At 51.3% G+C, this 23646-nt stretch overlaps 1 protein-coding gene across 2 annotated transcripts; it reads left to right on the forward strand.

Annotated features, from left to right (window-relative positions):
* The first annotated feature begins 1075 nt into the window (after positions 1 to 1075).
* On the forward strand, positions 1076 to 22786 carry Mapk6 (mitogen-activated protein kinase 6). 2 transcript variants are annotated; one of them, XM_063248814.1, is made up of 6 exons: positions 1076 to 1215; positions 13195 to 14361; positions 15312 to 15456; positions 17003 to 17167; positions 18705 to 18906; positions 20494 to 22786. In XM_063248814.1, the coding sequence occupies exons 2-6, from the start codon at positions 13738 to 13740 to the stop codon at positions 21575 to 21577; spliced, it is 2220 nt and encodes a 739-aa protein (XP_063104884.1). In that variant the 5' UTR covers positions 1076 to 1215; positions 13195 to 13737; the 3' UTR covers positions 21578 to 22786. The 2 variants fall into 2 exon arrangements, with proteins under 2 accessions (XP_063104884.1, XP_003471926.2); XM_003471878.5 differs by lacking the exon at positions 1076 to 1215 and adding an exon at positions 3408 to 3768.
* The last annotated feature ends 860 nt before the right edge of the window (positions 22787 to 23646 follow it).

Here is a 23646-nt window from a genome sequence, read left to right on the forward strand (position 1 = left end):
CTGGTCAAAAGTTTCAAAGCACTCTAGCCTCTGGACAATGGGTAATGTTCTTTGAGTCAGTTTTCTGCTCTATTGCCGGAAGGAAAAATGCAAGCCCTAGTCCGCTAAGATAATTTCCCCACTCATCAATGGGTCACAACCTGCAGTTTAAAAACTGCTGAGAACGATCCATTCACACCCGCGGGCAGGATTAAGAACTAAGACCAAATGCATTACCGGGACTTTACAACCCAGTTCTCAGCATAAACGCGATTTGGCTTCCAAGAAATTCTTGCCCAAGAAGTTACAAATACTTTACTGCGGTTCAAGGACTTCCCCATTTGGGGGGGTTGGAGTCGGGGGCGGGGACACGCACCTGTATACCCTAACCCTAGTACTCGGAGAGACTGAAGCAGGAGGATCACAAATTCAAGCGCAGGACGAGCAGTTTAGCGATTTAGCATGGCCCTGTCTCAAAATAAAAAATTAAAAAAGAGCTGGGGATGGAGTTCAGGCACGAAGGCCCTGGGATCAATTCCCAGCACTGCCAAAGTTTAAAAAGAAAACCCATTTAGAGGTCACAAACATTACCACTGCTCCCGAAGGCAGAGGCCCTGGACAGGACCGCACGGCTCACCCGGGACCTGCCTGTCCGGTGCCGTTTCAGCCCTGCCTTCCAACACCTACCATGACCCCTAGCCACGTCTCCGGCTGGCGGCGCGCCCCCGTTCGCGTGCCTCGCGCGCGTCCCCGAGCCTGCGGGCGGGGCAGAATCCGGCTGGTCCTGGCGCGTGGATCGGAGGCGGAGCCGGGGCGGGGCCCGTGGGGTGAGTTTGGGACGACCGGACGTGGCCCTGTGAGACCCCGCCCCTCACCGCGTCCGAGTGGTGGAAACTCCGGGGGGCGTGGCCCCTGATGTAGAGGCGTGACCCATGATGTGGGGGCGTGGTCCAAGAGCTCCACCCACTCTCTTTCCTCCAAGCGGTGGAAATTCCGGAGAGCGCGAGTCGGAGGCGGGGCTGGGCGGGGCCCGTGGGTGAGCCTGTGACGCAGGGGGCGTGGCCTCCGCCCGACTCGGCCCTCCCTCGCCCTCTCGCGCGCGCCGGTTTACATGGCGGCGACTGCGGCAGAGCGGGAGCCTCGAAGACGCCGCCGCCGCCAGCCGCGCCGCGGAACCGAGCCGACGCCGGGGGCCGCCCGCGGGCCCGCCCGCCCTCGATGAGCCGGAGGCGCCCGGTGAGCGCGGCGGGGTGGGCGGGCCCGCGGGCGGAGGCGAAGCGACCTGCGGCCCGCACAAAGCGCTTTTGTTTCGTGGCCGCGCCCGACCGGGCCGCGCGTCCCCGCGGACCGTGGGGCTGGGGGGCCCGCGACCCCGCGCGGCAGGCGCAGGCGGCTCTCCCGCGCCGCTCGCACCAGCGGGTCCACGGCCCGGGTCGTGCGGGTTCGAGCCCGGGCGCCGGGCCCCGGGGACGGCCGGAGGCGCGTCTGTGCCGGTTTCCCTCCGGGCCACGGTCGCCCGTGGGCCTGAGGGGCGCGGGGCCGGGAGTCGGGTCCTCTTCTCCCCTCCCCGCCTCCCAGGGTTCGGGCCCGGGACAGAGCTGGCTTCCCGTCGGCCACGCGCGGCTTCGCGGGCCCGAGGGTCGCGGTGCAGGTGGGGCCGCACGTCTCGGAGGTGGCCTCCGCCGGGCGCCCAACCCTGGACTCGGGACCCTACGACCCCTCGTGCCCTCGAAGTTCGTGCCCGGGAAGCCCGCTCCCGGAGCTTTCCGCAGGAGGCTGTGCTACAGTCGCGGAGGGGATTAGAGGGGCACGGTCGCTGTTCGTGGTGAGCGTCGGGGCGGGCCGTGTGGGTCGCAGCCCACCGTGCTGGACTGAGCTCAGCCCCCGCGTGGGAACGCGGACCCGAAGCCAGGCGCTGACTCAAAGCGGCCGCGAGTTCGGAGTTGCGGTGACTCATCCAGCCCACGACGACTACGTGGCTCTTTTTTTTCCCTCTTTTTTAAAAACACTGTTTAAAAATTTTTTTTAAATAATAGGCACAAATGTTTCTAACCACATAATTTTCTTACAAGAGGGCAGCAATTTCTTTTAAAAAGTAGTATTTCTTAAATTGCTTTAAAAAGAATGTTGTATACCTTACAGGTGAAGTTGTGTGGCATTTCTGGAAAGCAGAGTGAAAAGTGACTGCTGGTCAGTTGTTGAAATGAAACATTTGGTACTAGCAGTTCTTGGCTACTGTGAAGAGAGATTCATGACAGGTTATTTGTAAAGGAGAGTAGTAGTTTATGGTGTTGATGGAAGTTGACCTTACATTTACGTTATGTAAAAACTGTCTTCATAGTACCTAGGAAGTTGGTTTCAATGAGTGTTAGGGTTGGTTTTTAAAAGTCCAGTTGAGTCTCCTGTTTCATTAGAGATAGTTCTGAGTGTGAACATCTCATGCTGCCAGAGTAACTAAAACCTGACTGCACAGACTGCTTTTTTAGGATTGCCGTGAGCTTCCTACTAAAATAAGGACAACTTGAAATAGGCACTTGTTACAGGCACGTTTTTCATCAGTTTTAAAGATGACTGTACAGTTCCACATTTAGGTTTTAAATTGAAACTTGTCATTTGAATTGAAACTATTCTAATTGTTTTGGAGGAGGGTACTGGAGATTGAACCCTGGAAGCACTGAGCTGTCTCTCCAGCATTCACTCATTCATTGAGACAAGTCTTGCTATGTGATCTAGGCTGGCCTTGAACTTGCTGTGAAGCCCAGGTTAGCCTGCAACTGGAGAGTCTCCTGCTTCAGCTTCCTGAGCAGCTAGCTGGATTTCAGGTGTGGGCTTCCAAACCCCATTGACTGATTTTAGAATACTAAACTGAGTTAAAATCAGGTTGAGAGGGTTAAAAAAAAAAGGCTAGAGCAAGTATGGCAGTTTTTTTGTTGATTTTTTTGGATAGTACTAGGAGTTGAACCCAGGGCCTTCACTCTGAGCTACATCCCCAGCTCTTTTTGTCTTTTTGAGACAGTCTCACTATACAGTTCAGGCTGGCCTTGAGCTCATTTTGTAGCCCAGGCTGGTTTTCAGTTGAGACAGGATCTTGCTAAGTTGCCCAGGCTCAGCTCAAACTTGAGATTTTCCTGCCTCAGTGTTCCAGTGTAATAGGATTATGTGCGAGTGTCACCATGCCTTGCTTTGCCAGTTTGTGTTAAAAGTGAGAAAACCACCTACTTCCATCCACTATCTATACCATTTATTTTTTCTTAGTGACTTAGTTGAGAAGTTTTATGGACATTAAAGTGTATTACTCATGTGAATTAAATCTTTGTAGACATTTGAAACGTCATTTTATATAGAAGAATTTTTTTATATAGAGAAATTTCAGTACATTTCAATAAGACTTAAAAATATCTCCCAAAAGAAACAGTTCAACTATAGAAGTACTAAGGATTTTCAGAACCTCGCGTTGTGTAGAAGTTGGACCTGTATTTCCAGTGGGTTTGTTAGCTGCTGTGCAGAGGTCAGAAGTCAGGTAGCGCCTGGCTTCAGGCTTTTCTTCTGATGTGAACGCTGCTGTACGAACGCCCCGCCTGCTGGCTGCAGCCACGCCCCCCGCGCCTGCGGGGCCGGCCTGGATCTTGTGATCCCGGCCCTGTGAAAGCAGAAGGAAGATGCGTGTGAGCTTTGGGTCCAGCTCTCCGCTCTGTGCTTTAGGCTTCATAAAAGCGGCAGCAACGTTCCTGTAGTGCTGGCTCTCCCCCGGTACTGCTTCATGTGGGATTTAACACAGAAGCTTTTAAGGTAACAGTAGGGGTGAGATTACTGTTTCTCCATCCGCGGAGTGGTGCTTGCTTCTCCCACCGGGCTTTCTTTGGGAGGGGAGGTTGGTTTTGACAAGGTCTCCCTGGAGCTCATGACATAAGCCTTCAGATTCCGGGAGCCAGGATGACAGGCTTGGTGTTTGATTGGTTAAGGGGCAGGTCTCGTTGTGGTGCCCAGCTGGGCTCCAGGGCTCAAGTCAGCCTCCTGCCTCAACCTCCCTGAGTAGTGATAGAGGTTTTATTTTTTTTTAAAGTTATAAACATTGAGGTTTATTTTATTCTATTCTGTTGTTGTTGTGCGTTGTTTTGTTTTTGAGACAGAGTCTTACTATGTAGTTCAGGCTGGTCCTGAACTCATTATGTAACCCAGGGTAGCCTCAGATCTGTAATTCTCCTGCCTCTGCCTCAGCCTCTCACATAGCTGGAATTACAAGTGTATTCCATGATGCCTGGTTGTATTTTTCTGTTTTTTTTTTTTTTTTTTTTTTTTACTTAAAAAAAAAAAAAGTCTTACCAAAACTCTTAGAATCCTGGCATTTATTTTGTGGATCTACCTCTGCGGATTGAGAACCCGTGTGCATCTAATTTTGTAGGCCATAAAACTCTAAAAGAGCAGTTTTGAGATGGGCTCTAGACCATGTGTACTCCAGGTTCATTGTCGACAGTGAAGAAACAGGCCCAGAGAGGCCTAGGAGCTTGGTGCCTTATAGGGCCCTTCTGGGACCAGTAGAATCAGAGGTTCTAGCTCCATTAGACCCTGGGTCCCCTGTGTGTGACTGACATGGGTTCCTTGTCCAGTGCCCATTGGGGCTGCTTGGCGAGTTGGTGACAGTTGGGAAACCCAGGCCCATGGTTGGTGCTTCCTGCTGGCCATGCAGCAGGACTGTGGCCTTGACGTTCTGCCCTGTGGCATCCAGAGAGGTGGCCACCAGCCATGTGGCCTGACAGGTAGCCAGTATATCCCAGGTAGTGCCTTGTAGCTTTCTTTTCTGTAACATGCATGTGTGCTTATGTGGAGCTGGTATCGCCAGGGCACAGCGCCCTGCCCCACGGTTTAATAACATTGATGTCAGCTTATTTCAGTCACCGCTTGCAGCTGCATCTGTAGTATTAAACCGTGCAGACCAGGAAGATTTTTGCCCGTACTGTGTTTGAAATTATGTAATTTAACTGACTAGACTCAGTTTAATAATTTTCCCTGGTTCATGCACAAATTGAAGAGATAGCTTTTGACTTTTCTTTTTTTCATACGAGTATTTTTATAGCTATCATGAGGCATTCTGACTTTACACTGGGGTTATAGGTCTGCGCTGCTGTGCCTAGCCCAAAATTTACTATTAAAAGATCTTGTCCTTGGACCGGGGATTTAGCTCAAGTGGCTTAAGCGCCTGCCTGGCAAATGTGAGGTCATGAGTTCGATCCGTAGTACCAAAAAAAAAAAAAAAAAAAAAAAAAGATCTTGTCCTTGGGGTATTTAAGGTGCTTGGCAGCCACAGAAGCATCCCTGTCTATAAACTCTCTTCCTCTTATGTCCTTCTCTGATCATAGCCTCCTTTCTCTGCTTTTCCCCCAAAGAGAACTGCAGGAGTTACCCTGTGTGCTCTTTCCACGATCTGGCTTGGCCTTCTAACTCAGTACCGGAACTGATTTGAGCAGGGTCACCTAAGGCTTCTCTCTCACAAATCCCTTGTACAGAACCTTGCTTCCACCACTGAGGATTGGACCCAGACCTTCAGCCCAGACTTTTTTTTAAACAGTATTTTTTATTTTGATGTAGGGTCTTGCTGAGTAGCTTAATTGTCGAAGTGGGGCTTGAACTTGCAAACCTCCTGCCTAAGCCTCCCCAGTGCAGGGATTATAGGCATGTGCCACTAGGCCTGGCTAGTAAAATGTTTGATTCTTTGAATTCTGCAGGAAAAGCTATGTTGAGCCCTGCACCATGCTTACTGTGACCTGTGACTTCTGTCTCCGTGGCTGGCCGGCCCTGGCCCTCTGCTGGAGATTGTGACATGTGTGGTAGGGGCTTTACCAGCGTTGCTGTCTTAGTTTGGGTGTGTACGCCTTAGTTGCACAGGAGATCCTGTGTGAGGCACTCAGCTGCCCTTGGGGGAGAAGGGGGATGTGTACTGCACCCGTGGATAGAAAGCTCCATCGCCTCCCAGAGGCCGTGGCCTTGTCCTTCACAGCCCAGCCAAGTCTTGGTCCTCTGGGTGTCACAGAATCTTGGGTGTGACTTGCATTCCTCTAAGATCCCAAGACCTGTGCTGCAGCATTGAAAAGATGCAATAAGACTGTGCTCAGCACAGCACGTCACATAGTTCTGCTCAGTTGCTTAGATTCTTTGAAATTCAAACGTCAGAAAATGCTGTTCTCATGTTCAGTGCTGACTTCCTTTAAAATACAAACTTTTGTTGTTGTTTTTGTTATCAGGACCTTACACTTGCCAGGCAGTCACTTGTGCCACTGAGCTGTATCCCTGGCTCTCCTGTTGTTTTTGAGATTGGGTCTCACAGTCCATGTAACCCGGGCCAGCCTTGAATTTCACATCCTCCTGTTACAGCCTCCCAAGCAGTAGGGCCTGCAGGTGTGTGCCACCACTGCTGCGTACGACTTTTTCATTGGTTGTAATAGTTGACAGTATAGGATATATATGTACCTAATGTGTTATTTAAATCATCAAGTTGGAACTCTGTGGTCATTTTCTGGAATTCTTTGCTTGCTTGCTTTTCTCCCCCACCCCCATTTTTTTTTTTTTTTTTTTTTTTGAGATGTGGTCTTGCTGTGTAGCCCAGGCTGGCCTTGAACTTTTGATGCGACTGCCTCACCTTCTGAGCGCCTGGGATTTCAGGTGCATACTGCCACACCTGGCTACAATTCAGTTATTTGTATCTTAAGATTATTGCTTTTAAGACAGCCGTAGTCCTTCAAAGTTATCAAAGTTATTTTATTAAAATATGTATGCTTACCCCGGTTAAAAGTATACACCATGTGTGTCATGAATGGTGTGACATACATCTGTAGTCCTGGCTGTTTGGGAGGTTGAGGGGCAGGGGGTTACTTGGGCCTATAAATTGCAGACTAGTCTGGGTAAAACAGCAAGACTCACTCTTTCTCTTCTTTTTCTTTCTTTATGGTTTTTGTTTTTGTGTTGAGACAGGGTCTTGCTGTGTAGTTTGGGCTGGCCTTGGACTCATACGATAGCACAGGCTGGCCTTGAACTCATGGTGATCTGATCCTCTTGCTTCAGCCTCCTGAGTGCTGGGACTGAGGATGTGCGCATGCCTAGCTTGCAAGACCATGTCTCTCTAAAAAATTAATAGAAGGGCTACATGATTATTTTCTAATTCCTTTGCAATCATCAATAAATCCAATATTTAAATGGTAATGCTTATAAAGTAAATCTGTACTTGATTTTTTTCCAAATCCATTTTATTTCAAGGATTTAAAAAAAAAGGAGAAAAGAGAAAAACTACAACAAAACTTTAAAACACGTCAATTAGGGAGCAACAATAGTCCATACATTTACACTTGATTATTTAGATTTCTTCTTCTTCTTTCTTTCTTTATTTTTTTTTTGAGACAGGTTCTTACTATGTAGTTCAGACTGACCTTGCACTCACTGTGTATCCCAGGCTGGCCTTGAACTTGGGACAATCCTGCTTCAGACTCCCAAGGGCTGGGATGATGGGTATATGCCAGCACATCCAGCTTTAGATTTCTTTTTTATACTGTTTTTTAAAATCTTTTTGAGACAGGGTCTCGCTATGCAGTTCAGGCTGGCCTTGAGCTCACTTTGTAGCCCAGGCTGGTCTCAAACTTGCAATGATGCTCCTGCCTCAGCCTCCCAAGTGCTGGGATTACAGGCATGAGCCACCACACCCGGCTCTTTATACTGTTATTATGGGAGTCATTAAACATAACAATCATAGATGGGTGTGGTGGGCACACATTTGTCATCCCAGCCACTCTGGAGGCTGAGGCAGGGAGGTTGTAAGTTCAAGCTCAGCCTGGGCAATTTGGCAAGACCCGAGCTCAGCATGAATGAAGCTGAGACACGGTGTAGCTCAGGGGGAGGACTGCTGGGTTCAGGCTCCAGAAGCCAATCTGAGGGGAACTGGTGTTCGGATCTCCTGGGTTCCATCTTCTCCATGAGCCTCACAAGGGAGTTTTTAGTATTAAGCAGTCTCTGTCACTTTTCAGCATGTGAGCAGGTTGTTCTGAAAGACCGTTTGTACTTTCCAGAGCTTACTCTTTCTGGGAGTTTTGTTCCTTTTCACACACCTGGGTTATATCTGGTGTCCTGTGGGATCTCCTCTCTGCTGGCAATGTCTTCTTGTGGAGGTCTATGTCCGAGGTCTGCCTCTGGCTGGGGTCCCGCCTGCAGTGCCGTCACTGCGGTTTGCTCAGTGCGTGTGGGGCAGATCGCACCTGTGTCTTCTCTCCTCCACTTGCCATTTGGGCTCTGCAGGAGGAAAGTGTCTTCAGATCTGAGGTCCGAGTCTCCTCGACTGTGGCTGCTCTTGAGTGCTGCTCCTGTTTTCCTGGGGTGGCCCTGGAGAGCAGGGGCAAGGGTTTTGTTCTGTTTATCCTGCCTGCCCTTCGAGTTCTGGCCCATTTCTGGGTGTCCCTCTGCCTTGTTTCCTTTGTCTTGCTGCTGTCTCCTTTCAGCCCTGTTGTGGCTCTTTGGACCATTGGGAAATTTTTCTCTGCTGTGCAGTGGGGCCCCAGGTGTTCCCCACCTTGTGTTTTTGCCCTCTTAGAGACAGTGTCACTGCCCCAGGGACTCAGGACTGGAGCAGAGTTTGTCTCTGGCTTTTCCTACCCACTTCAGAGGGTAGCCGCCCTGCCTGGCCCTTGGGCCTTTGTGTTCCCTGGGAAGGACATGGGTGGGCTTCGGGCTGCGCTCCCCAGAATTCTAATCCGAGGCCTCACCAGCCACCAGTGCTTCTGCAAACAAGTCTGCATTCTCCTGCACCCTGACAGGGAAAGCAAAACAGCATGGTCTCTCTGGAAGGCCTCGATGTTTTCTGCAGCTGAGTTTATTTAGACTGTTTTGCATCCTTAGCTCCCCTCTCCATCCTGCTATGTTGCATGGGCTGGTCTCCAGCTTCCTAACTCAGGAGATCCTCCTGCCTCAGCTTCCTGAGTGCCAGAATTACAAGAACATTCTACCATGCCTGGCTTCTAATTTTTTTTTAAACAAAACAAAACAAACACTGTGTTGTAGCTTATCTGTCTTGTCTTGATTTTACTGGCTCTGTGTTAACAGAAATAAACCATAAGCTGAGAGATGTGGGGTCAACTCCAAACTCAGGCCCCACTGGGTGGACAGTCAGAGAACCCAGTATTTCCAGGTCTTGGGGCCTCCTCAGGAGTGTGAGCAGCACAGCCCCATGCTCTCATGTTCTCTTCTGCCTCTGGAATTCTCAGATTTTAATAAAAGACTCGGGATTTTCAGTTCTGATTAGAATGTTAGAAAGTTACAAGTTAAATGCTCTGGCCCTTGCAAGCGTTCTTGAGGGCTAAAGATGAGAAACTGGGGTTCAGGATATCCTATAGAAGTTGTGTCGTTCTGAATTGTTGTTTAAGTCAGGGAACGCCCACTGCGTGTGGTGGTGCGTACCTGTGACCCCAGGCTCTGGAGGCTGAGGCCGCCTGAGTGAGCCCCCCCCAGGCTCGGGCTGGGGGGCTGTGGGGCCAGCCAGCAGCTCTGCTTCCCTGGCTCCCAGGCTGGCACGGGGCTGCCCTGCCTGGCTGTGCCCCAAAGCCAGTGGGCTTCATCCCATTATTCCAAGCTTCCTGTCTGATTGTGGTGACACCCTGTGTGACACCCTGTGAGTGACAGGAGTGTGGAAGAAGTGGCCAGGGCTGGCCTGTGTGTGTGTGTGTGTGTGTGTGTGTGTGTGTGTGTTTCGCATCGTGAGTGGCCAGACACAGCTGCTTGGTGCTGCACAGCTGGGTGTGCGCATAGGGGGAGCCCTCGGGTGTCTGGAAAGCTGGGAAGAGCAGTGTCTAGGGGCTGGGTGTTCCGCTGTGCTGGGTATCCAATGCAGGGCCTTTGCCCTGTACTGCATCCCCAGCCCTTTGTTTATTTATATTGGAACAGTTTGGATAAGTGAAATCACTGCGTTGCCCAGCTGGGCTTGAACTTGTGATCCAGTGCTGGCAAGCCTGGTGTGGGTGCTGCAGTTTCCTGTCCAGGACTCTGGTGGAGCTCCAGCTGTGGGGACAATGGAGGACCCCGGCTTGGCCTGGGCACTTCATGCACATCCACAGGCTTGTGCAGTGCTGGTAGAGACATGGGACTGGTAGAAGAAGGTTAAACAGTGAGGCTCCAGGCAAGGGCAGCGGGGGCCAGGGGAGAGGGGAGAGACCAACAAGATCCAGAGGGTGCGGTCAGCACGGCCTTGGGGATAGGATTGCAGTGCCTGCACCTGGCAAGCAGACACGTTGTGCTGAATAAAAATGATGCATGGAGGGAGGGTGAAGTCTCTTCTGCACAAATCTGTTACAGCTGGGTGAAGCACACACTGCGAATCCCAGCCACAGGAGGCCGAAGCAGGAAGATCTCTGAGTTTCAGTTCAAGGCCAACCTGAACTACATAGTGAGACCCTGCCTCAAAAAACCAAACTAAAACAAAACTGATGCACCCTGCATGTGTTGGGACTCCCTGGGGCTTGGGTATAGCTGGGTGACCTCTCTGGTTCCCAGATGCTACAAGGAGACACCTTGTGAAGGGGCCCCAAATTTCTCCAGTGCATGTAACGCCTGCAGCCATTCAGTCAAAGCTCTGTGGGATGGTGGCATGAGTAGGACCTGATGGCAAAGTCTGAGCCATGGGCTGTTTGGGGCAGGCTAACCCGTCCCTCGCCCAAGGCCCTCAAGGAGGACAGTGCCACCCCCGTGCTGTGCTGCCCCAGCAGGAGGTGGGGCTTCTGGGAACAGAGGCAGCAGGCGGGGGAGGGCTTTGAGGAGAAAGGGATTCAGTCACTGTGACGGTCATCATGGTGGGTGTTGTGGCAGAACAGCAGGAGACACAGCCTGGACTGTGCGAGACCCAGAGCCCACTGGAGAGGGAGACTCGGGCTCCATCCATGCCCTGTCTTAGGGAGGAGCTGGGGCAGTGTTGGGCCTTGGCTGTGTGACCCTCCTGGTGGTGGCTCCCCTGGGCTCCAGCTCCCACTGGCCTTGCCAAGGCCCTGTGGCCGCAGCCCAGCAGCTCAGCTGTTTTCTCCTCCTCTCCCTGTGCCTCTCAGACCTGCCTGGCTGACCCTTGGCTGCTGGCAGGCTGGGTCCATCCAGTTTCATCACATTGCAGTGGTCCAGCCTGGATGCCCAGTGAGGAGCAGGGAACAGACCTGTGAACCTGGAGACGGGAGCCCCAGGTCAGAGGCTGGCAGCAGGGCTCTTCCCTGCTGTGATGTCCACATCACAGGCAGTTTGCTGGCCAATGTGCTCTTTTCTCCTTGGCCCAGCTCTGGTGCTGGAGATACCACCTGGGTCCAGGCAGCTGTGCAGCTGTGTGGGCCTGGAGCAGGGCCTCTCTCCAGCTGTACACCCCACCTGCCTGCTGCTCGCAGCAGCCCTGAGTCCAGAGGTCCCCAGTCTCCTCGGTCCTTCCAGGTGTATGCTGCACCACAGCCGCTGTCCAGAGGAGGAACTCTTCTGGGGGATGCTCTCCTGGGGGTTCCTGCAGTGACCAAGCTGCAGTTCACACCAAGATCAGTTCCTTCAGATAGCAGTGGCGTGGTGCTGGGAGAGGTGGTGTTGCTGTTAGCCAAGCAGACACTTAGGAGGGAACCTGCAATCCTAAGCATGAGGACCAAACTTTACATGTACGTGTGTCAGACTTGTCAGCTAGACACCTTTTAGGAACCGTGCATGTAAAGGCATGAAGGTGGGTGCAAACATATTTTATTTCGGGTAGACTAGAAATGTGAAAGTTTGGAAATCCTGGAGCCTTTGAAAAACACTGGTTTTCCAAGGATATTTGATAGGGAACAGGAAAAACTAAGATGTGTACAACAGAAAAAATTGTACACATTAAAACCTTTAAGGTCTCATATTTGTTTGGATGCTTCAGTGTCTGAAATGACAATGTCATCTTCATTTTTCTTTCTTTTTCTGTCTTGAGATAGAGTCTCATTATGTGGTCCAGGATAGCCTTGAACTTGCTAGGTATTTCAGACTGGCTTTGAGCTAATGACCCTCTTGCCTCAGCCTCCCGAGTGCTGGAATAACAGTCATATGCCCCCACCTGGCTCCAAATAACCCTTCTAAGGTGTGTTAAGCTTACTGTGGAGTCCCCACCCTCCTCACCCTGGTCACTTTTCTTGTTCCTCAAAGTTATTGTTCTCAGCAGTGCTGTTCATCTTGTTTTTAAAGCATTTTGCTATATATGTATGCAACCATGAAATAGCATTACTTTGCATGGTTTGGAACCTGATTTTACTAGTTTTAGCATCTATATTTCTATTTACAAGTTGATTTTAGTTTAATGTATTTTTGGAGAGTTCAGCCATTTTCATGCATTTTTACTGTCGTATAATATTCTACGGTATATTTTATTTTACTTTGGAAGTTTAGGTGATTTTCTAAGTTTTTGCAGCTATAAAAGAAAGGAGCCAGGCATGGTGACACATGCTTGTAATCAAAACACTCAGGAGGCTGGGGCAGAAAGATTGCCACAAATTTGAGGCCAGCCTGGGCTACATAGCAATACCCAATTTCCCTCTGCCCAGCAAAACCAAAGAGGAAAAAGCAGAGGAGAGAGGGAGTGAAGGTAGGGTAAGTGGTATGTGTATGTTTATCTGTACCATTTCTCTAGAGAGCTTGCCCAGGAGAAAAATGGTGAGGTTGTAAGCTGTGCCATTCATGCATGCATGCATGCATTTTTTCATCTGTGACGCATGTCTATGCCAGGTTTCTTGGAAGTCTGGCTACTACATGAAAGGCCCCATTTTCTATGGATTCCTTTAGTCTTGGGTTTTTCTGACAGTCGGGTGCCATGAGGCATCTCTTCATGGGTTGATCTGTTACGTCCGATCATCAGTTGAGGTGCTCATTCTGTAGAGTGGCCTGTATTGTAGCGCCGGGCTTGGTCTCATTGGTGGTCAGTAGACGTAGTTAAGAGGTGGACTTTCTTCAGGTTCTTTTACAGAAGCGTCCTTGGTTTCTAGCCCTTAGAGCCCTAGAGAGTCGTGCAAAGCCTCAGGAAGCTGCAGGTGCTTGTTGGGATTTACACAGTGCCCAGCTTGGTGCCTGGGGTACGAGTGTGCTGTGCTGGCTGAGGACCACCTGTCCTCAGCCTTGCGTGTACTCAGTGCCCGTGGGGTGTCCACCAGGGGCTCCTCAACCCTGCAAGCCTGTGTCCCACAGCACTGACCTCCCCTTCTCTCCCCCCAGGGTGTAGCAGAGTAAGATGGACGGTAGCTTCGACTGTGACTGTGGTGAGCTGGAGCCGCCTGATCAGTGACCAAGGCCACCTGCTGCCACCAACAGCCAGGGCTTCTGTCGAAACTGACAGTGACCCGGAAGGACGAAGCTGCCGGACAGCGTGTCCGGCTCCTCGAACGATGCTGCTCAGGGCCAGTCCAACACTGAATGTACCTGCACTGTGAGGAGATGCCCCGACGCTGGTCGCGTGCATATTTATTCACACTTCTGTTAAATGTTCAGTCGTTAGCATGGTAGATCTGAGTGCATAGTATGTCATTTCATTACGTTTGAGTTTCCTGAGTGTTTTCTTTAAATGTCTGCAGAGTTGCTGCCCCTTTCTTGAACTATGGTTGCTGCAATCTCTTTCGATCCTCAACATGAGTAGGGCTTTGTGAGCTTGCACCCCGTGGGAACTCTCAGGCCTGGGAGGCACAGGCGATGAATGTCAGGAAGCCATTGTGCTGGAAAGCGTGACCCTTTCTCCCCTCCTCGGGAGAGCGCTTCCCTTGGATGCCAGTTTCTCCCTCGTTTACACAGGTTCACTTGTTGGAAAGGGAAAGCAGTAGGAAGGGTTTCATGATGGCAGAGAAGTTTGAAAGTCTCATGAACATTCACGGTTTTGACCTGGGCTCTCGGTATATGGACTTAAAACCTTTAGGCTGCGGAGGCAATGGCTTGGTTTTTTCTGCTGTAGACAATGACTGTGACAAGAGAGTGGCCATCAAGAAGATTGTCCTCACCGATCCCCAGAGCGTCAAACACGCTCTCCGGGAAATCAAAATCATCCGCCGACTCGACCACGACAACATAGTGAAGGTGTTTGAGATCCTGGGCCCGAGTGGTGGCCGGCTGGCCGACGACGTGGGCTCGCTCACGGAGCTAAGCAGCGTGTACATCGTGCAGGAGTACATGGAGACGGACCTGGCCAACGTGCTGGAACAGGGGCCCCTATTGGAGGAGCATGCCCGGCTGTTCATGTACCAGCTGCTGCGCGGCCTCAAGTACATCCACTCAGCCAACGTGCTGCACCGGGACCTCAAGCCGGCCAACCTCTTCATCAACACAGAAGACCTGGTGCTGAAGATCGGGGACTTTGGGCTTGCGCGCATCATGGACCCCCACTACTCCCACAAGGTGGGTGTACTCGTCCCATCCTCCCCGGGCTGTGGGCGAAGGGGTGGGGGCAGGCTTCCCTCCAGGTTCTTAAGAGAAAGATGGAGTATTAGGGCGAAGTCCGGGTGGAGCTGGTGGTGCTGCTCAGGTCTCATTATTTCCTGGTGGAGTATGTTTTTATCTGTTTGGACAGAAGCGTGGTCCTCCTGAGGGTCAGAGAGTGCAGTTCCCACTTGCAGGTCCGTCTCCATGTTCAGAGAGGCCAGGTTATTCTGTACTATGACTAGGCCTTTTGTAAACAAATCTACTTGCTTTTGAGATCGAAATTTGCAAACCTCACTGGCAGTTAAGTACTGGGGAGCCCAAAAGATTCCTAATGCTGTCTCACATGGTGATTTGCTTTTGTGTAAGAGTGGAAGTGTTTTCCAAGCGAGACCCTGCTCTTTTGAGTTTTCAGCTGAAATCTTAGGTGACACTGGGAACCCTGATTGCTTAGCCTTGTGCAGTGAAGTGCCGTGGAGAGGACATTGAGCTGGGGTCCTGCTGTCATGCTATCTGACAGGAGGACTCCATTCCCAGGCCAGCCCCATAACCTCTGGCACTTCGATGCAGGAGGAAGGCGGCACGTGTGTGCTTGGCACCTGCTTTGTGAATGCAGAGCAATAAGAGGCACAGAGCAGGTGCGCCAGTCCCAGAAGTGGCAAGGCTGGTGCTGTGGGTGCCTGGCGCCATGACTGCCACTTCATCTCGTGGGCCAGGTCACAGGGCGTTGGCTTCTGCCTGCTCCAGCTGTCTGGTCCTGATCTCTGCATGGGTCGTGGTCCCAGGCAGTGTTCCTCTGCTTGGACATGTGGGAACCTTGAAAATAGGCTTAGAACAGTGTTGTTTTATGATTCCATAATTGCTGTTTTGCGGCCTTGATTCTTTAAAGTACACTAAAGAATGAAAGTCCATTATTTGTTTCTCTTTAGGGTCATCTCTCTGAAGGCCTGGTCACTAAATGGTACAGATCTCCACGTCTCTTGCTGTCCCCTAATAACTACACTAAAGCCATCGACATGTGGGCTGCGGGCTGCATCTTTGCTGAAATGCTGACTGGGAAAACCCTCTTTGCAGGTGCGTATTGTGTCAGAAAAAGTTGTCGCCAAGGGAAATAACTTGGTGTTTGTTCAGGAAGATTAGTATAAGATTGAGAACAGTTTGTCATAGTGTGGCATATTAACATGAAAAGAGAAGATGGTATTTTTATTATTTAAAACTTCAGGAAGCTTGGGCACGTGTTTACTAACCCAGGTGTGGTCAGAGCTTGGCACTGTCTCCCTCCACAGCCCTTTTTGCGGTGTCGTCTTGTGGCCTCGTGTGTGAAGTGACTCAGACTTGTCCTCTGCACTCGAAGCGAGTCGCCAAGTCCTCCTTGCAGTCACAGGAAAAGGGCTACAGTCTTTCCTTTGATGAAAGGGTGTCAGGATTCGAGGGCCTGGTTGAATGCTGTGACCATAATGAATCAGGAGCACAAAGGAAACAAATCTCTGTGCCACAGGTGACCAGGTCGGCCTCCAAGGCAGAGAGAGCTGGGTCGGTGCACTGATATAACCCCGCTCGGGCTGAGTGTGTTCCCAGATGCCCACCGGACACTTCCAGCCTTCGTCTTTGTGTCTGGATCCTTTCTCAGCACTGTTGAGGCCTTACGGTGGTGGTCCCTCCCAGGAGCCCCCGACCCTGCCATGGTGATGTCTCCTGGGTGCCTCTGTCTCTTGGGTGCCCATAGCAGCTTCCGCCTTCTGCCCATGCTGCTCTGGACCAGGACCAGAGACCTCTGTGTGTGGGGCCCAGGCCTCTCGGAGCCACCTGCAGTTTGCAATGCAGTTGGCCTTTCTGCCTGCATGGAGCACTTCCTCGTGCATCCTTCTGAGGACCTGATCTGCTGTCGCCCGCCCCTATCAACCTCCCTTTCAGGTGCCACTTCTGCACCTCCTTCCAGCCACCTCGCTTTCACCCCTCTGGGCCGCTTCCCACCCTTGCTTAGGGTGAAGCCCAGTGGCTGCTCCTCCACCTCAGCCACCTTGTGCTGCTTTTCTGAGGCACGTGAAGCCACCCTTCTCCTCCTGCTGTACCCCTTACCTCGGGAATAGTGACTTCTCTGTGAGGTCCCGCTGGGGCATCCACAGGGCCTCCTCCACCCGCCTCCCTGACTCTGTGTCTGCTGGTGGCCATCAGCTCTGCTGCACGTCTGTCCCTGGCTTTGTGCCCTAGCTCCCATGCCCGAGGACACAGGGTCTGGTCCACTTTGTTTCCCAGCTGGACTCTGAGGCACCCACTCAGCACTGAATCCATTTCTAGAAATCAACAAGCAGGAGGTGAGAACCCTTAAACCACACATGCAGCGAAGGTTTCCACAGCACAGAGTGGCCCTGAGTTAGAGGTGCAATGCGGCCAAGCCTCATGTCACCTGTTGCTGGAGATGAGCGCCAGGCAGTTTGGCCTTGCCCTGCTACCTTCAGAGACCTTTGAACTGGGCCAGGCTTCAGGATCTGCTCCCTGTGGAGCAGAGCTGGAGGCGCTGTCTGCTCCCTGCTCCTTGCTCTCTGCTGGGAGACCAGAGAGAGCCCTGCTGCCTGCGACCTTAGTGCTCTGCTCATCTGTGTGCCCTCTGCTCTCCCAGGTGCGCATGAGCTGGAGCAGATGCAGCTGATCCTGGAGTCCATCCCTGTGGTGCATGAGGAGGACCGACAGGAGCTGCTGAACGTCATCCCCGTCTACATCCGGAGCGACATGACCGAGCCACACCGGCCCTTGACGCAGCTGCTGCCAGGGATCGGCCGAGAAGGTACTGCCACTTGCAGACAAAGGCAATCATGGATGCCTCTGCATGTGAATGAGAATGTGTGCTCCTCTGTGCTCTGCGTTAGTTCACACTCTTCCCATGTGGTCCATGCACTGCCTGAGATGGCCACGCCCTGTCCTCTCCCTCCACCTGACCCTCATGTCCCCTCCCTGCTCCAGCTCATGGGCCAGCTCCTGCGGGGCAGTCAGTGGGTGTGAGTGGGATGGCTGGAGGCCCTCAAGAGAGGTGGGAGGAAGGGGAAGGGAGGAAGCCAGCGCAGCTGCGCGAATCAGCCGGGTTGGGGTGTGTGAGAGTAGGAATGGGGGCCACGGGAGCAATCCGTCACATCTCACAGTGACCAAGCAAGGTGCGGGTTTTCATTTCCTTATAGTGACTGTAATACAGAAGAACTACCAGAAGGCACTGTCTTTCGCTAGTGAAGGCGAGTTTAAGGAGCACACAGGAAGGGCAGGGGCCTGGCTGGGGCGGGGCGTGCGTGTGTTTGTGATGTGTGCTGCGTCCACAGCCTGTGCCGACTGCGAAGTGCATGCCTGTCATCCTAGCACACTGAAGTTTGAGCCCAGCCTGGGCAGCCTGGTGACTTAGTAAGATTCTTGTCTCAAAAAATAGATGAGAGTCCAGGGATTTAGCTCGGCGGCAGAAGTACGTGCCTGGCAAGCACTAGGTCATGAGTTCGACCCCTGGTACCAAAAAAATAAAACAAAAAACAAAAAAAAATAGATGAAGGCTGGGAATGCAGCCCAGTGCGAAGCCCTGCATCTTCCCAGTGCTGAAGGGGAAATAAAGGAAGTTGGGTTAATAGCCTGAGCATCCCAAACTTAACTGTAGACTTTTTTTGTTTTGTTTTGTTTTGTTTTGTACCAGGGATCCAACTCATGACCTCGTGCTTGCTAGGCTGGCGCTGTGTCACTGAGCTAAATCCCTGACCCCTTAACTGTAGATTATACACTCATTATTCATATCACTCGTTCTGATTTATTATTATTTTTAGTCCAGGCTGGCCTTGAACTCACAGTAATCCTCCTTCCTCAGCCTCCTGAGGCTAGGATTACAGGTGTGTAATACCGCTATGCATGGCTCCCCATCTGAGTGTTATATTTATCAAGTACCCAGGATTTTGAAAGAAGGCAGTCTTTATTTTTTCCTCAAATGCACTTGGGACTTTGGCGTTATTTGACAATTTCTGATTGACAAAACCAGTTTCATGTGGTTAACTTAATGGATCCCTTTGCTTGGTCTTTACAACTGGCCATAGATGAGATTGGAGAACGTTTCAGGGAGTAATGGCTTTCTAATCCAGAGGTAGATAAGTTAGCTTTATTCTTTTGATGGAGATGAACACCCTCTTGGTGAACTAGTGTGCTTGCCCTGCAGCCTGCTGACCGCCCAGCAGCCTGCTGACCACCCAGCCTGCTGTGTCAAAAGCAGCCATGGTGAACTCTATGCCCACCTGGTCATCTCGTCAGTTTCTGCAGATGACCAGCTCTTCCCTCAAGAGCGCTGCCTCTTTCTCTTGCAGCCCTGGACTTCCTGGAGCAGATCCTGACGTTCAGCCCCATGGACCGGCTGACGGCGGAGGAGGCCCTGTCCCACCCGTACATGAGCATGTACGCCTTCCCCACCGACGAGCCCATCTCCAGCCACCCGTTCCACATTGAGGACGAAGTGGATGACATTCTGCTCATGGATGAGACTCACAGCCACATTTACAACTGGGAAAGGTAAAGGGAGCCGAGCAGATGGGTTGAGGAGTTTTTGGTGGCCACACAAGGCCAGCTTCGTGGGAAGGCTGTGAATCACAGTGTTCTGCTAGACTTTTAGTGATGTCTCAAAATGGCCTTTCTGCAGCACATATAGGGGATTAAAAAGTTACTGTGTAGGAAACTGATCACAGGAGAGTTACATGCTGTGTTTGAAAGTCATGAAGCCGTGTTAATAAAACAGTGAGGTCTTTTATTGGTGGGAGGGTTTGGAAACCTGAGCCGGGCATGGCACAGGTGCAGGTGTGTACTGGGGGTTGAACCCAGAGGGGTTGGACTTCGTCCCCAGGCTTTATTTTAATCTTTAAAATTTTTTAAATTTTAATTTTTAGGCAGGATCTCACTGAGTTATCTAGGCTAACCACAAACTTGTGATCCTCCTGCCTCAGCCTGGAAATCTGAATGCTTTAAGAATGTCACACATGAGGGCATCACCCACAGCATTTTGTCTTTTGCTCTGTGCTGGGGATGAAGCCAGGTGCTATGCCTGCCCTACATATGACCAGGGACCAGGGCCCCTCTCCATGGCACGCTAGTGTTTGACACACTGGTCAGATCAGAGCAGAAGCACTGTTTATTCCCAGCAGGTGACAGTGGAGCCTGTTTCCTGGTGCGTGGCAGTCATGTCAGGACCCTGCCTGCTGTGAACAGCTCGAGGTGGTGCAGGCAGCAGGAAGTGAGGGGCCCTTTCCTTTGGCCTCCCTGGAGGGTTCTTGCTTCTAGGGGAAGCTGAGGTGTGAAATTCTGCTGCAGACAGGTTCGCCCATGTGAGTGAACCAGTGTCATTCAGAATCTTTAGGTAGCAAGGATTGGTGATCCCTAATTTTTTTTTTTTTTAAATCAGTACCAGGGATGAACTCACAACTGCGTGCTTGCAAGGCAGGTGCTTATGCCGCTGAGCTAAATCCCCAGCACCCTAAATTTCATATATTTTGTGTTTAAAAAGAAAAGTTTGTCAGTTTAAAAGTTCGTTTCCCCAGGGGCAGGGATTTAGTTCAGTGGCATAAGTACCTGCCTGGCAAGCATGATGTCGTAAGTTCAATTTCCAGTATCAAAAAAATAAATGAATAATAAAAGTTTGTTCTCCCTCCTAAGGAGTGGGGTGTTTGTGCTCATGCACACCTGTTGTCGCCCTCCGAGCCCTCCTGCCCCATAGTCAGGTTCCCTAACTGGCTGGGTCTGGAGAAGATGTGTTGGTCTGTTCCTGGTGGCAGAGCTGGGAACCTCCCTTGCTGCCCTCCCTGTTCACCACAGAGTGGAGATTTTTGAGGTGCCTGGAGAAGATGAGAGCCCTGCTGTGTGGTTGGGGCTTTTGAGGGGACCCCAGCTGTCTGCACAGTGTGTGTGTGGAGAGAAGGTAGCCAGAGACACGCACAGCAAGAAAGGAACGGGGTCAATCGTTATCAGAGAAGGGGACTCAGGCCCACGGGCCCAGCGCTGTGCCTGTCCACAAGGGGCCTCCTCCTTCTGTCCCCCCCCGGAGTGGCACGGTGCTCTTGGAAAGGCTCCCACGGCCCAAGGAGTGATGCCATTGTCCCTTCTTTCCAGGTACCACGACTGTCAGTTTTCAGAGCACGATTGGCCCATACACAACAACTTTGATATTGACGAGGTTCAGCTGGACCCTAGGGCCCTGTCAGATGTCACCGATGAGGAAGAAGGCCAAGTAGATCCTCGGAAGTACTTGGATGGAGACCGAGAGAAGTACCTGGAAGACCCTGCCTTTGATGCCAGTTACTCTGCCGAGCCTTGCTGGCAGTACCCGGATCACCACGAGAACAAGTACTGTGAGCTGGAGTGCGGCCACACCTGTAACTACAAAGCGCGGTCAGCGTCGTACTTAGACAGCTTGGTCTGGAGGGAGAGCGAGGTGAACCACTACTATGAGCCCAAACTTATCATAGATCTTTCCAACTGGAAGGAGCAGAGCAGAGAGAAGCCCGATAAGAAGGGCAAGTCCAAGTGTGAGCGGAACGGGTTAGTGAAGGCCCAGATAGCGCTGGAGGAGGCGAGCCAGCAGCTGGCGGAGAAGGAGCGGGAGAAGGGTCAGGGCTTCGATTTTGACTCCTTTATTGCAGGAACTATTCAGCTCAGTTCACAGCGTGAACCCGCTGATGTTGTGGACAAACTGAATGACCTGAATAGTTCTGTGTCCCAGCTAGAGCTGAAGGGCCTGCTCCCCAAGTCCGTGAGCCGAGAGAAGCAGGAGAAGGGCATGGCCAACCTGGCGCAGCTGGAGGCGCTGTACCAGTCATCCCGAGACGGCCCGTTTGGGGGTGGCGGGGAGGAGCGGTTCCTCATTGACCAGTTCTGCTGCGAGGTCAGGAAGGACGAGCAGGTGGAGAAGGAGCATGCGTACCCCAGTTACTTGGACAGGTTCTTCGGCAGGCGGGAGGATGCCGACCTGCTAGACGGGGAGCCAGCTGAGGACGGGCACCGGGGGGAGCGGGGCGGTGGGGAGGGCTTCCTGAGCCGTGGAGGGGAGCTCCTGCTGAACAAGCAGCTCGAGTGCATGGGCCTCCCACAGCTGCACAGCCCCACGGGGTCCCCCCGGAAGCCTGTGCCGGCCGTGAGGGCAGCTCCGCACGTGCCCCCACGGACCTACAGCAGCATCCTGAGACATCTGAACTAAACACTCAGCAGACGTTTCTGTGTTCTTCATGAAATGCGTCTTGTCTTTTTTATTCCTAGTGTTTAAGTCATTTTTTACTTGAATCAGATGGTGTCCTTTAGTAAGGATTTTATCAGTTCTCAGTTTTTAAAAATCCAGACTTTTTTTCTACATGTGAGATCATTTTCATTTTACCTGGCATGTCGTTTGCACACAAAAAAGAATTGAGCAAATAATGCAATGCAGGAAGAGACAAAAGAAATGCACTAAGACCAGTAACCACCTTCTCTCCTAAACAGTGGTCTGTTTTACAGGAAACAAAACTCTTGCCTTGAAATTTACACAGTGAGACTGTACAGAACTGCATGGAAATATCTATTTTTTTCCTAAAACATTTTTCATTCATTAGTATTTTCAAGTTTTTCATACTGTACACATTTCTTAAAACACATGATACCAGCAGCAACTGAAAATGAATGCCGAATTTGGTACACATGTGTTATCTACCTCAAGGTAACAGACGTATTGGCGAAACCCTCACGACCCATAGTGCTTCACGGTGTGACTTGTGTTCGGCCAGCGCCCGCGGTAGGAGCCGTTTGTTCTCGAGACCGTTCATTGTCTGTACGTGTCCTGGTGTTCATCTTTGGAGTGAAGTGTGGAGACATCACATCTTATTTATTTTAGCAAAGCAGTATATTTTCTGTATTTAATGATAAGAGTTAACTTAGTTTTTAAGAGTTTATTTACAGCTACACTTTGTGCCTTTGGCACTATGGTTTGTCGCCTCTGTAGCTGAAGTCGTCGTGTCAGCTTTGCCCAAGGCTGTGTCCACGTCCTGAAGTGTTCGTTTGAAATAAAGTACTCACTGTGTATAGGAATTTGTATTTTGGAGGTGCTTGATCTATCTACAAAGAAAAATTAGGAATTACTTTATTATAAAATGCTCCTAGAAGTCTTAATTGTGTTTATTTTTTGAAAAGGTGTAACGTTAGATGCGTGTGCATGGAAGTAACTAAGGTACATCATTACTGTAGTTTAACACCCTGCGTGGTAAGACGCTTTCTGTTTTCACTGTATGTTTCCACCAATTGATCCCGTCCCAAGGCAAGCATGAATAAAATTAGGTTCAGCGGAGCATGTGGCATCACAGTCTCTTAGCATTTGTTTCATCTGTTTTATTTTCCTGAATACCGTCTGTATCCTTGGCTAAATAAAACCTGCCCCGCATGCGTGGCTCTGTCTGGCTCTTTAGGTGGTGATGGCGCGGCCCCTGGAGGCAGGGTGGTTGCACCTCAGCTCTTGGGGTGCTGGGCTTGAGCTGTCACATGTCTGCAGGGCCCTGTGCACAAACTGTCGACATCAACCACGGAGGAGCATAAGGCTTACAGGGGTCAGAACCAGCTCCAAACTGTGTGGAGGTGGAATCTCTGCCACTTTGCTCTGGCTCCTTGGCCCCTTCTGCAGTCCCACCTTGGTCCGAGAGTCTGGGCTTCACCTGCACTCTCTAGGCTCATCCCTCACACACCCACACCTGCCCAAGTTGCGACTTTAAACACAGATGCAGATGGTCCTGAACTAGAGTGTAGTACTGCAGGAGTGAAGCAGTTCATGGGAGCAAGAGGGAGGTTGGGGAGACTGGGCTGCTGTGCTTGGAACACGGTAGGGGTCAGAGGAGCCCTGAAGTTGCAGCGGGATCCGGGAGGCCAGCCCCACACTCGGTGGCTCCGTGCAGCCTTCCTGTCCTGAGGTTCACCGCTGGCTGCAGTGTCAGTTCCTCGTGTATGGAGGACCCCCATGGACAGCTCTCCTTGAAAAAGGAGCCCTATTTCCAGTACTGATGTGCAGAGCTGGCCAGGATGTTCTCCATGTCCCCACCTGGCTCTAAGCAATGCAGATGGGTCTGCAGAGGTGCTGATGTGTAGGCTTTCAGAGCGCTGTGCATGTCAGGGCAGCCCCTCCTACAGCACTCAAGTAGTACTGGTGAGATAGGCCGAGTGATACCATGCTGTGGAGCTGTTGGCTGGGACTGAGCCTCAAGAAGGAGGCTGCGGCATTTCAGGGCATAACAGTGACACATCAGAGCTGCA

Source organism: Cavia porcellus, unplaced genomic scaffold (genome assembly GCF_034190915.1).
Source record: "Cavia porcellus strain 051 isolate PalLab524CR breed Dunkin Hartley unplaced genomic scaffold, mCavPor4.1 scaffold_1, whole genome shotgun sequence".
Taxonomy (NCBI): domain Eukaryota; kingdom Metazoa; phylum Chordata; class Mammalia; order Rodentia; family Caviidae; genus Cavia; species Cavia porcellus.

Excerpts from the sequence above, each read along its gene's own strand:
- Mapk6 (XM_063248814.1), top strand. The coding sequence starts at position 13,738 with ATGCCAGTTTCTCCCTCGTTTACACAGGTTCACTTGTTGGAAAGGGAA. Across the intron at positions 14,362-15,311 it reads ACCCCCACTACTCCCACAAG|GGTCATCTCTCTGAAGGCCT; the intron begins GTGGGTGTACTC and ends GTTTCTCTTTAG. Across the intron at positions 15,457-17,002 it reads TGGGAAAACCCTCTTTGCAG|GTGCGCATGAGCTGGAGCAG; the intron begins GTGCGTATTGTG and ends CTGCTCTCCCAG.